This window comes from Oncorhynchus nerka, linkage group LG18 (assembly GCF_034236695.1).
Source record: "Oncorhynchus nerka isolate Pitt River linkage group LG18, Oner_Uvic_2.0, whole genome shotgun sequence".
Classification (NCBI taxonomy): domain Eukaryota; kingdom Metazoa; phylum Chordata; class Actinopteri; order Salmoniformes; family Salmonidae; genus Oncorhynchus; species Oncorhynchus nerka.
This window is the reverse complement of record NC_088413.1, coordinates 30,571,359-30,583,583: the sequence shown is the minus strand read 5'-3', so window position 1 is coordinate 30,583,583 and position 12,225 is coordinate 30,571,359. Positions and strand designations below refer to the sequence as shown.

The window sequence follows — 12,225 nt, the reverse complement described above, 5'->3', positions numbered from 1 at the left end:
ATGTCATGTTTCTGTGTGTACAGCAAAGGGTTTCTTATATATACCTTTATATGCTCTTCTGAACAATCTTTGTTTACAGTCTGCAGTCCATGAGAACCTGCTGATATCCAGTGTTTACTGGCAGGAGAGACTGGACCTCTGAAGTGGCTGGTCACAAACCCTGGCCCCAGATCAGAACCCCGGATCAGGGCCATGGATCAGGGCCATGGATCAGGTGTATCCCAACCGTGAGGGACAGAGACTCCACCACCACACAGAACACAACCAGTGGACAGGTGGACTGAACAACCTCAGTCCTGGTGGTCATCAGAGAGACAGAGGCTCCAGTCTGCAGCCCAGACCCTTCTCTTCACAGTCTCAGTGCAGGGATGATACAGGGCCTGGGGCTGATAGAGATAGACCTTCCTATTCCTATGATACAAACACCACAGTATCCATGATGAACAGAGCAGGTCACCCTGGGCTTCAGCCTTCACAGAGAGTGGTGGGAGACCCCCTGGTGGAAGTCTATCAGCAAATCGGTCTTCTCCTTCAGGGTCTCATCTAATGCCTGGTGACTGGGTTCATAGAAGGCCTGGGTCTAGCCTTCCTCAGCTGGCTCATGGTTACTCCACGAATACAGACAGGGGCACCTATGCAAACTATGTGAAGTCGCATCAAACCATTCACACCAATGAGAGGCCCTTCAAGTGCAAACTATGTTACAAGAGCTTCTCCTTCCCGAGTAACCTTATCAGACATAGGAGTGTCCATAATGGGGAGAAATCATAGCAGTGGATATCTGGGGACCATTCTTTAGCTAAAATATTATAGTTATCATGTGAAGTGTCTTGGGGTAAGAGGGTAATTAACCACATGCCCCTCATGAACTTGTCATTTGAAACAGGCTTGTGTAAATACCTGTTTTTAGAGAGACTGTAATCCTAGGCTCGTTCAAAGATAGTGATTATGAATAGGATGTGTGATAAGCAGTATTTCAAAGAACAGCGCGCATAACTTTTTCAATTAACCACACCCTTTGCACTATGACGCCAACCCATAAGATCATTTTACTTCAGTGTAAACGGAAGTGAACAGTGACCAAGAACATTTTCCACGAAAGCGTTTTTGTTGTTATTTAGACGTTTATTAACACCCTGGAACTTAAAATATGACTAATTTAACTGCACAGCATTACATTAGTTACCTCGGGTAGTGTTTAATTCGCGTTGGAGACCGGACTTGGTTGATAGCTAGCAAGCGTTACCTAGAACGTCTAGCTATTAACAATGGCTAACGGTATGATTTTTCACACTCAAATAGCCTCCATTATGGAGATGCTAGCGAATGCAGCCGTGGCAGATATATGTAAACTCGTAGACGACGACTATGCAGTGTTTCGTTTGGAAATAACTCAAAGCCAGAAAGAAAACAGGGCTTTGCGGAGGAAACTACAGCTACTGGAAATGAAGGTGGCACGGGAGCGCGCAGAGAGGACAATACGAGAGCGCGTCCTCCCCAGTCGTCCCAGTAGTGTCAAGATCCTCGACCGATACAGAGCGATGGCAAGAGGTACATTTAGCAGGCAGGGTGTTAATGTTAGATTTAATCTAGTCTTAGTCATTTTGACAAACATATCATTCAGTCATATAAAATATAAATAAGTCACATTTTTGTCGTTTGAATAATGATTTAGTCTAGTTATTGTCAAAATGACGAAAACAGTGGGCCATTTTAGTCAATGAAATGCCCTTTCATTTTAGTCACATCACATTTGTATTGCCTCATTAACCTACAATAAACATAAATCACACATACAGTGTACAAAACATTAGGAACCCCTTCCAAATGTTTACTCTCAGAACAGCCTCAATTTGTTGGGACATGGACTCAAGGTGTCAAGCATTCCCCTGGGAGGCTTCCCCATGTTTACTCCAATGCTTCCCACAGTTGTGTCAAGTTGGCTGGATGTTCATTGGGTGGTGGACCATTCTTGATACACATGGGAAACTGTTGAGCATTGCCTTATTTATTTTATAGCATACTGGGTGACTGTCATTCATATTCCTTTCACCCTGCTTAATGTAACTTCGATAGGTTTAGGTTACTACATGATACTCAAATTTTCCCTACACCCATCATGAGGTTGCTACAACCTTGCCTATGAATGAAAGTTTACAATGTAAAGGTCGAGAGAAACATTTGAGTAATCAAGGTGACAGACAGTGACACATTCAATACCACCTTGCACACTCTTGCCTGCATCTAGCTGATCTAGCGTGTAATCATTAATCCAACAGTTGCAAACTAGAGTTTCTATTGTACAAATTCAGCTATGTTTATCCCCGTTCTGTTTGCTTCCATTGAAGAAACGTTTTTCAACGGAATCGGCGGAACGAATACACCCCTGATCACACGCAAACACAGTTCACTTTCATTGAGCTGCATACAAACGGCATGATCACTGCTCGTTCATTTCTTGCAGGCTTTAGTGTACAATACATCAGCTGTCTGTGACCCAGGCTGTACACACAGCCTACTTCGTTGTCAACATAGCTACTAGAACTAATGTGTTAAACACGCTACAATCATGCAGTACAGTTAGCAAGAAGTTTAGTAGTTACACTGGCGGGCCTCGTGGCATTAAATTAAAACCAAAAGCTTACCTTGACATGGGAATGTTAGTGTTGGCTAGCCATAGCCAGCTAGCTAACATGGCATCGCTGTTTGAGCTGGGTGTTTGAGTAGACTAAACTAGCTAAGTGAAAATGGGGGAAAAAAATTCAAAATATCTCTCGCTTTCTTGCTTCTCCTTCATTTTTGAAGAAATGTATTTGTTCAAAACTGTCCAACTATTGTCTTTCTCTCATTGAGTCAACTGCTCAACACATTTTATGCACTGCCGTGCTAGCTAGCTGTAGCTTATGCTTTCAGTACTAGATTCATTCTCTGATCCTTTGATTGGGTGGACATGCCAGTTCATGCTGCAAGAGCTCTGATAGGTAGGAGAATGTCCTCTGGAAGTTTTCATAATTACTGTGAAAATCTATGGAAGGGGGTGAGAACCATGAGCTTTCTAGGTTTTGTATTGAAGAGGAGGGCGGAAGGAGGACGGAAACTAGCTGTCCTCTGGCTACACCATGGTGCTACCTTAGAGTGCTGTTGAGGCTACTGTAGACCGTCATTGCAAAACAGTGTTTTATAATCAATTATTTGGTAAGATGTGAATATATTTAGTATAGTTTTATCTTAAAAGGTTAACTTTTTTCAGGTTTTAATTATTTTTTTATGAAATTCACTGTGGAGGATGACCCTCCCCTTCCTCCTGATGAGCCTCCACTGATCAGATGAAAACATGACTGATTGTGTTTATACCACAATAAAATGTAATACATTTTAAAAGTTAAATAACAGATCTTTACGACTACGCCCACAGAGATCCTATTGAATTAAGAGATTGTATATTTAAATCTATGACTAAGCTCGTCCATACCGGGAATAAATTAAATCTACTTTCACCCCTTCTTATATCAGAATTATCTGGCCATGTAAATTCCTAATTCGGGCTACATAGATAATACACATTACATACAAAACAAAAATACACACAGAAGCGCAGAGCAGTGTTTTGCCCCAGTGATGTAGTAGAGTCACTAAACCTTGATTCCCCTGTGCTCGAGTTGCTGTGGCTGAAGTCGGACCAGGACTCGGGCACTGGGACTCGAAGTGCTCAAGTCTGAGCCACTGGGTCCACATGAACTCAAAATAAAGTTATTTACCCAGTCAAATATAGCGTAGTGGCAATAGGAATTTAGCAACTAGTGTCTTCTAATCAGCCAATCCCATTCCAGGCATCACTTACCTGCTTCTCTCCATCTGCTCTTAAAGCTCATTTTTTCCTCCATTTTTTAAAATTGAATTTAGCTGTGATGCAGTCCCTGATCAGTTGTATGTTGTTACATTTGTACATTTGATACATTGGAGCAGCTCAGAAAGTGAGCCATTTTGATACATTGTATATCATTTCATCCTTGGTATAACCAGTGCATAGGCCAGTCTGGGTAGGCTTTGCAAGTTCTGTGTCACACAGCAGTGCCAGAGAAGAAAAACAGCTTTGCGACAGGCATGTGTGCAGCTTTACAGCAAAGAAAACTGTAAAAATCCAATATGTCTTGAGTAGAAGTGTGAATATCAGTGACAGGTTTTTTTGTGTGTAGCACGTGCGTAACGTTTAGAAAACGAGAACAAGCATTGGGGGGGACAGGGCGAAAAGGACTCTAGGCCACTGAATTTTTCGGCCGTGGTATTGCGATACTTGGCCTGGTATCATTTGTAAAATGTGACAACACTACAGTCTATAGGGATGAGGTCAGTGACCTGGAAACCTCTCCCTTGACTTCAGCAAGACAAAGGACCAAAACGCTCCCATTCTCATTGACAGGGCTGTAGTGGAGTTTCAAGTTCTTCGGTGTCCACATCACTAAGGAATTATCATGGTCCACAAACACCAACCCAGTTGTGAAGATGGCACGACAATGCCTCTTCTCCCTCAGGAGACTGAAAAGATTTGGCATGGGCCCTCAGATCCTCAAAGTTCTACAGCTGCGCTATTGGCAACTGCTTGGCATCTAACACAGAGAGGCCCAACTCGGAGGAAAATCTGTCTCCCTCCAGTCTGTCTCCCTCCGTTTGATCATTTTCGCCCACCAAGCAATGAGTTTTTGCAGGGAGGTCAATGATAGTGTTGAATTTTGCCAACAAAAAAATGTTCTGCCTTATTTGCTACGTGAGTTTTGTTTGGTCGAATAGAAGCTTCGTAATGCTTGAGGTGTTACGAGTGTAAGTACGACGTGACATCCCGGCAACTTTGGGGGGAAAAAAACACATTTTATATCATAATTGCTTCAAGATGGCTATTATAAATGTAACGAGGCTAGTAGTGTAGCTTCTTTTTTTATTTTTTTTTATTTTTTATTTTTTTATTAACAACAAATCAATACATAAAGCACATGAGGGAACACAAGCATACATAGATTACAAACAATGGACAATCGAGCTAGGGGGTACAATTTCACATTACAATTACACAAGGACCTTAAGGGACATGCATATACTTACAATTCTAACAGCTTTTTTGTTAGTAGAGCATTTAACCGTCTTAAAATACAGTTCAATTTCTTTTTGTAGGATACGAAAATGTGGTTTTCTGTTTGTAAATTTACATTTGTGTATATGAAATTTGGCCAAAAGAATAATGAAATTAATTACATAAAAATGATTCCGCTTATTTCTATTGTATGTAAAGAATCCAAACAGTACATCTCTCCACAATAGTGTAAAATCTTCATAAATGTGTTCAATTATAAACCTACTGATGTCTTGCCACAGTTTTCTTACATGCATACAATGCCAAAAAAGATGCACAACTGTTTCTGGGTGGTCATTACAAAAGGAGCAATTTGAGTTGATGTTTTCCTTAAACTTCTTCATATAGTGGTTGGCAGGATAGTATTTATGAATAATTTTAAAGGAAACTTCCTTAATTTTGTTAACAAGTAGGTATGTTTGTGGCAACATCCAAACTTTTTTCCAACAGATATTATCAATAAATCCATTCCAGTAAGGCATGACATAAGGTATAGATACAACATCCTGCTGAAACAAGGATCGTATCGCTCTGTTGTTGAATGGACCAAAAGAGAAACAAATCTTTCCTACTGATGAGTCAACAGGGTCAATAGAAGGTAGGCTCTGAGGGTCAGGTCTTGACATGTTCCTGAATAACATAGCAACACCTGAGGGAATGGCATCTAAAACAATTGCAAAATCTTTAGGTGTTACAGGGACCTTGTAAAGTGATAAGAATTCTTTATAACTGAGTAAAAGACCCTCTGCATTTACCAGTTGGCTCACCAATAGGATATTATTTCTGAACCAATATTCTAAAAACAGAGAGGTATTTTTATACAATATATCCCGATTATTCCATATATAATATCTGTGTGGAGAAAAATTGTGTTTATAAATTAAGGACCATGACAAGAAAACCTGCCGATGAAAAGCAGAAAGTTTCACTGGAACTTCGTCAATATTATAATTGCAAAACAACATGAAGTTAAGGCCACCAAAAGTATAGAAGACATGATGAGGAATACAATTCCAGATAGAAGTGGGTCTTCTTAGGAATTGTTTTATCCAATTGATCTTGAAAGTATTATTTAAAGTAGTAAAATCCAGAAAATTCAGTCCACCATTCTCATAAGTGTTCATTACAACAGTTTTCCTAATGTAATGGGTACGGTTTCTCCAAAGAAAGTTGAAAAGCATCTGGTAGTAGTGTAGCTTCTCTCTCCATTGAATACTGGCGGTTGACGTCAACAACCCTCATCGAATATTCAAAAAAGGATTACAATAATGAGACGTATCCACCAATCCAAAGAAAGGATAGTTGGGAGCTAGACAGCCCTCCGTGCCGCTTTGTGGACAACAACTCCCATTGTTAGGACGGAGAGAAGTGTATCTTGTCAGTATATCGTAATCGTTGTCTCGCTCCCCTGTGATCCGGAAACCGATAAGTGGTCGAGGAGCGTGTCAATCACTGACGTATAATAAGAACTGGAGACTGTATCTAAAATGTCTGACCGTAGTTTTCCCGGTTTATACAGACTAACTTCACATGCGCACTAGCACATAGGGAGCAGCGACGACGTCATCCCAAAACATGGCAGACATTGGGTGAATATAAAATGTTAATATCTTTGGCTGTGAGTGATTATATATTTTAAATATAATTAAATTGCTGTTTTGTGCACAAAGGTGAGGACTAAAGTGTTTTAGGAATTGTCTAATCGCACTTCTCTATGTGATTGCCTATAGAAATTGCCTTTATCTGCCACACCCCCTTTGAAACAGCTATTGTATTTTCAGAGGAGAAAAGCATGCACACATTTAACAACGATATGCTACTTAACCTTTTATCTATAAAATGTCTTTCACAGTTAATTTAATTTGTTTAGTTTTTTATCACATTACACATTTATTTTGGGATCCACCTGTAAACCTCATTTGCCTGATTGAAATTGCGGAGAAAAGGCCATTGTCTCCGTCCAGTAGTGGAACGAGATTGCGTGAAGATGATGTACGGCGTAGTAAAATACGTCACGATGTGAGTTCGGATTCACAACAACTCAACCCTCTGCGCACATGTGTTCAAATGTGTTAACCAGAATTGGGTCTTGGTCAGTTTTTGGATAGTATGCAATAAGTCCCCTGATTACTTAGCTATCTTGCACAAAGACACTGATATTATAACCAGATTCTTTATGTACTGCATTTCCTATTATTTACTCAATGAAAACAATGTGATGCATGGAACATAATACATCAATCAATAAATAGTATATCAAGAAGTTATGAGAAATGTTATGAGAAATGTTAACTTACATCCTTGCTAATTGTAGACATTGTCAATAAATATATTGTTGAGCATTGACAGTAGCTAAACTAACCACCTCTTTCCCCCAATCACACTCTCAGGTGAAGGACATCTCACTGGAGGCCACAGGAGCTTTGTGAAGCCAGTGGGACACAATACATGGAGAGATGACCAACCAATCACTGTTGATGGGGGGAGTGGAACCTCAACCCAGCACGTTATCGTGATAGAGGTTAGAGCACATTCCCTACGACATTGTTATCCAATTCAACTCATGTACCGGTAATAAACTCCTCTCTTCATGTGTCAGTCTGAAGATGCAGAGGCTGCAGGTCCTGGGGTCAAGCCGGAGGGGTCTGAAGGAGAGGAGGACCCATGGCACAGCAGAGACATCCAGACTGGAGCAGCATCTGGTGCGCCCCATGTAGCCACGGAGGACCCCACCTCCCCTGTCCAGCCCAGGATCCGACACTGCATCACGGAGGTCAGTGGAATGCCGAACTTCGCCCTCAAGTCAGAGACCAACACCAAGACATTAACTGAAACACACAGGCTATTACACACAGGAACTGACCACAGATCAGACCCAGAGAGACTGGGGCCACTCAGCTGTCCTCCTGCTCCCGGTTCCGAATACTTACCGGTATTTCACCAGAGCCAGAAGACGGTTCATTCCCGTGGAGATGGTGATCCGTCTTGTTCTTACTCTACAGAGATGGACTCTGGCAACATGCCCTTGTGTTTAGAGACACAGAATGATCTGTCTAGAGGGGGGTGGAACCGGTACACTAGTAGTGTATACTCTGAAGGGTGCCTAGATAAGAAAGGGGAGGTTATAGTCATTGATGAAGTGACTGTGAAAATGGAGGGCGACATTTCTCTCACATGGAATGCAGATAGTCACCTAGGTGACAGACACTCACAAGGCAGAGACTTCTTAGATTACAGGGAAAGTCTAGAGACAAATCCAAATGTCGCGACCCACTCCCCTTTACACACACTCAAGGATCGGGACCCAGTGTCCACATCAATGGGGCCTTCCGATTCACACAGCCTTTTCGATCAGGTATTGAACTCAAACGACAGCGCTAGAACCCAGGCTCGGGAAGGGGGAGCAACATCAGACAGTAGTAAAGAGAAACGGTTCCTCTGCATGTTCTGTAACAAAGGCTTCAGCTGCCTCCAGAAGGTGGAGATTCATCAGAGGTTCCACACAGGGGTGAAACCCTTCAGCTGTAACCAGTGTCATATGTGCTTCGCCCAGGCTGGTGACCTGAAGAGGCACCAGAGGATCCACACAGGGGAGAAACCCTACAGCTGCCCCCAGTGTGAGAAGAGGTTCTCCCGTCTGGACAAACTGAAGATGCACCTGAAAGTCCACACGGGAGAGAGGCCGTTCGCCTGTACACACTGCAGGAAGAGGTTCTCAGAGAGGAGCTACCTCAAGATACACCAGCAGAAAAAACATTCCACTCTATAACATAGAAAGTAACATTTCACTCCATAGCTTCTGAGGTTTAGATCAAATCTTGAATTAAAGAGAAATATTAATTTGTATTGTCAGCAGAAAAGATCCACTGATGAATTTGGAATAACGAGAGTAACAGATTTCAGTTTTGAATATTCCTGCGTAGAATATTGCATCCAGACATTGTGTGATTTATAAGGCATATAAGCCTAAAAAGTCTGATACATAGTGTTTGTACTGTGTAAGATATATGTTCACAAATGCCTATTTGATTACTTCCATTAAACTATTTAATTTTTTAAAGTTCTTGCATATTTTTAGTTGAGATGTGTATGTGTGGTTTTCATATGGTGTATTTAACACTTGTTTATGTTTAATAAACACAAAATGGGACTTTTCACTCTTGACTTTCATTGACTCTCTTTAGTATACATCACACCTGATCTCACCCTATTCTACATACACCCAAGAGCACTTTATAACCAATATACACTTACTAAATATACCTACGCATACCCACACACTAACAAACACCTACTGTACACGTCATTATAGTTTAGTCAGGTTTGTCTGATGATGACTTTTGACTATTTTTACACACATCATATTTATGTCCACCATGATGAGTTTAACAGTGAAGTCATTCTATAACTACAGTATAGGACTCAAATGTAGTAGAGATGGAGAAACACATTTTAAAAGTGTGTTTATTATCTGTGTGTGTGTGTGTACCTGAGGGAGTGTATGTCTGTGTAATCTGTATTACAACTCTCTTCCAGGAGGAGGAGGGTCCAGAGGTGCTGCTGGTGAAGGAGGAGGGTCTGGGGAACCCTGAGGGGAACATGTTCATGGAGGACAACCAGACTACACCTCCTCCTGAACCCACAGAGTAACCAGCTGAGCAGCACAGGACCACACACAGTCTCACTAAGGTGAGCCTACTGTGAACTACTGTCTGAATGGTATTAGGTCAGGGCCTGTATCCACCAAGCTTCTGAGTAGGAGTGCTGATCAACACAACTTATGTTTACATAGAAAAACACATTATAATGGATGAACTTCACCAGGTACTTGACTCAAACATCTCCACATGTAGAATGTTCTCTGTCATGTTTGTAAAGTCTATTTTCGAACCTCTTCCTGCAGGTGGTTGGCTGGAGGCTAACAGAGGAGACTGGGAGGCCATCTTGGATTCCCAGACCGGTGAAGCCAAGGGCCTGGGGGACGGCATCACTGAGCAGGCCAGGACCAGAGGCGACATAGTGGAGGTCAGTGGGTGGGGCAGCATCCTCAACTCTGGGCTGGGGAACAACACTGTTAACCACAACCAGAAACACAGTTGATTACAAAACAACAACCAAACTTAGTGTCCATGACAACAGACTGGCTGAGACCAGAGTGAGGCGTAGGTTTGGTCGATGGAGAAGTGTTATTTGGTGGGAGAGAACAGTCACAGACAAGCCTAGCGATGCTCCGTCCTGCTCCTATTGTTGTGATTCAGAGAGACTGATGGCGCCTCAGGTTAACCCCCTAACAGGTGCTGCCTTCAGCCTGCCTTCTATAGGATCTATCAACTGGAACATGAACCCTGCGACAACACAGACACTCCCTGGCCTTCATCCTCCTCACACTCTCCTAATGTTAAACCAGACCTCAGACAATGCCAGTGCCTCATCACTAAATAGCTACACAAGCCCATTGACAAATGACAATAGTAGTAACGCAATCAGCAGATCCTGTGGCAAAGAGAAGTGCTTCCTGTGTTTGTTCTGTGGGAAAACCTTCAGTTTCCCCAAACAGCTGGAGATCCACCAGAGGATGCACACAGGGGAGAAAGATTTGGCGGCCCCCTGTGTGAGAACAGGCTCTCCAACCAGTAGTACTGCGCAATTAACAGAAATGTAGATTATTTTTCCAATTTTAAACAACTAATTGACTGATGTTGGTTCAATTATTTGAATTCCATTAGTTTTGTTCTGTGACCGCAATGCAGCAGTGTCTCTAGAGAAGTCAGATCAAGGCCAAATTGTGCAATGTAGTAGAGTTGTAGTTTCCAACAGGACAATATTTTCTGTAGTTTAGCACAGAAAACGTGGTAATTAACTACAATGACCATAATCCATTGCGTGCCTACTTGTCCGGTCTGAGACAGAGAGAGACCAAAGAAGGCGCGACGAGAGGGATAGAGAGCAGTTGCTTTACCTGAAAATACACGATCTAAGATTGATATTTGGTATTCAGTCATAAAAGTATGCCTTATTTACTTTGAAGAACTAAGAACACAATTAAGATTGTGATTTTTTTCACCAGCACCACAGAGTCCACTCAGGGGGAAAACCCTACAGCTGCCAACAGTGGGAGAAGAGGTTCTCTCGCCAGGACCAGCTGAAGATGCACCTGAAGGTCCACATGGGAGAGGGGAGCTACCTCAGGATACACCAGCAGAAAATGCACAAGACCCATGTATAGAGTATTTGACATGTAATGTAGTACTAGTTAGTTTGTAGTTAATTCTGTTGGTTTTGGGTGTATAGGGAACTGGATGAGGTGAACTGAGGAAAGAATGAGTATGATGATACAGAGTCGATATGGTTGGTGTGATGGTGTCTGTAAAAAATGCTTCACTGATGAAGAGTTGACAACCTGTCATGTTTGATGCTGATGTTTTATAATGAGGAAATGATTGTGCCTTATTTCATGTTTACGTGACAGGAAGTTAAGAATAAGAAAGATTGAGATAAGAACATAAAGATGAGTGTAATGTAGAACCTTTTCCAAAGTATTCTAAATTTTATTTTATCAAAGCAAGGGTATTTTTTATAATAAACTCCAATGGCTCCATATTGTTAGGTAATTGAATCACAGTCGTAGAGATAGAGAAGTCAGAATCAGGACCGAACTACGAGGGACAGAGACTCCACCACCACACAGAACACAACCAGTGGACAGGTGGACTGAACAACCTCAGAGGCTCCAGACAGAGGCTCCAGTCAGGGATCCATTCTGCAGCCCAGACTCTTCTCTTCACAGTATCAGTGCAGGGATGAAGCAGGGCCTGGGGCTGATAGAGATAGACCCTCCTGTTCCTATGATACAAACACCACAGTATCCATGATGAACAGAGCAGGTCACCCTGGGCTTCAGCCTTCACAGAGAGTGGTGGGAGACCCCCCTGGTGATAGTCTAACAGGAAGTCTGTCTTCTCCTTCATGGTCTCATCTAATGCCTGGTGACTGGTTTCATAGAAAGCCTGGTCCTGGGTCTAGCCTTCCTCAGTTACCTCATGGTTACCCCACCAATACAGACAGGGTCAGGATGGGCTTTCATCACAAGTGGTACCTAG

At 42.1% G+C, this 12,225-nt stretch overlaps 1 protein-coding gene across 2 annotated transcripts; it reads left to right on the top strand.

The window, feature by feature from the left end:
* Positions 1–114: 114 nt before the first annotated feature.
* Positions 115–11,723, top strand: LOC115145720 (zinc finger protein 329-like). 2 transcript variants are annotated; one of them, XM_065003938.1, is made up of 6 exons: positions 115–1,551; positions 7,516–7,646; positions 7,725–7,898; positions 9,662–9,814; positions 10,029–10,150; positions 11,193–11,723. In XM_065003938.1, the coding sequence occupies exons 1-4, from the start codon at positions 1,269–1,271 to the stop codon at positions 9,773–9,775; spliced, it is 702 nt and encodes a 233-aa protein (XP_064860010.1). In that variant the 5' UTR covers positions 115–1,268; the 3' UTR covers positions 9,776–9,814; positions 10,029–10,150; positions 11,193–11,723. The 2 variants fall into 2 exon arrangements, with proteins under 2 accessions (XP_064860010.1, XP_064860009.1); XM_065003937.1 differs by lacking the exons at positions 9,662–9,814; positions 10,029–10,150; positions 11,193–11,723 and having other exon boundaries at positions 374–1,551; positions 7,725–9,282.
* Positions 11,724–12,225: the final 502 nt, after the last annotated feature.

What these genes read in the sequence shown, in the direction of transcription:
- LOC115145720 (XM_065003937.1), top strand. Translation starts at nt 1,269, where the DNA reads ATGGCTAACGGTATGATTTTTCACACTCAAATAGCCTCCATTATGGAG. An exon ending in ATACAGAGCGATGGCAAGAG is followed by an intron (nt 1,552 to 7,515) that starts GTACATTTAGCA and finishes TCACACTCTCAG; the next exon opens with GTGAAGGACATCTCACTGGA. An exon ending in AGCACGTTATCGTGATAGAG is followed by an intron (nt 7,647 to 7,724) that starts GTTAGAGCACAT and finishes TTCATGTGTCAG; the next exon opens with TCTGAAGATGCAGAGGCTGC.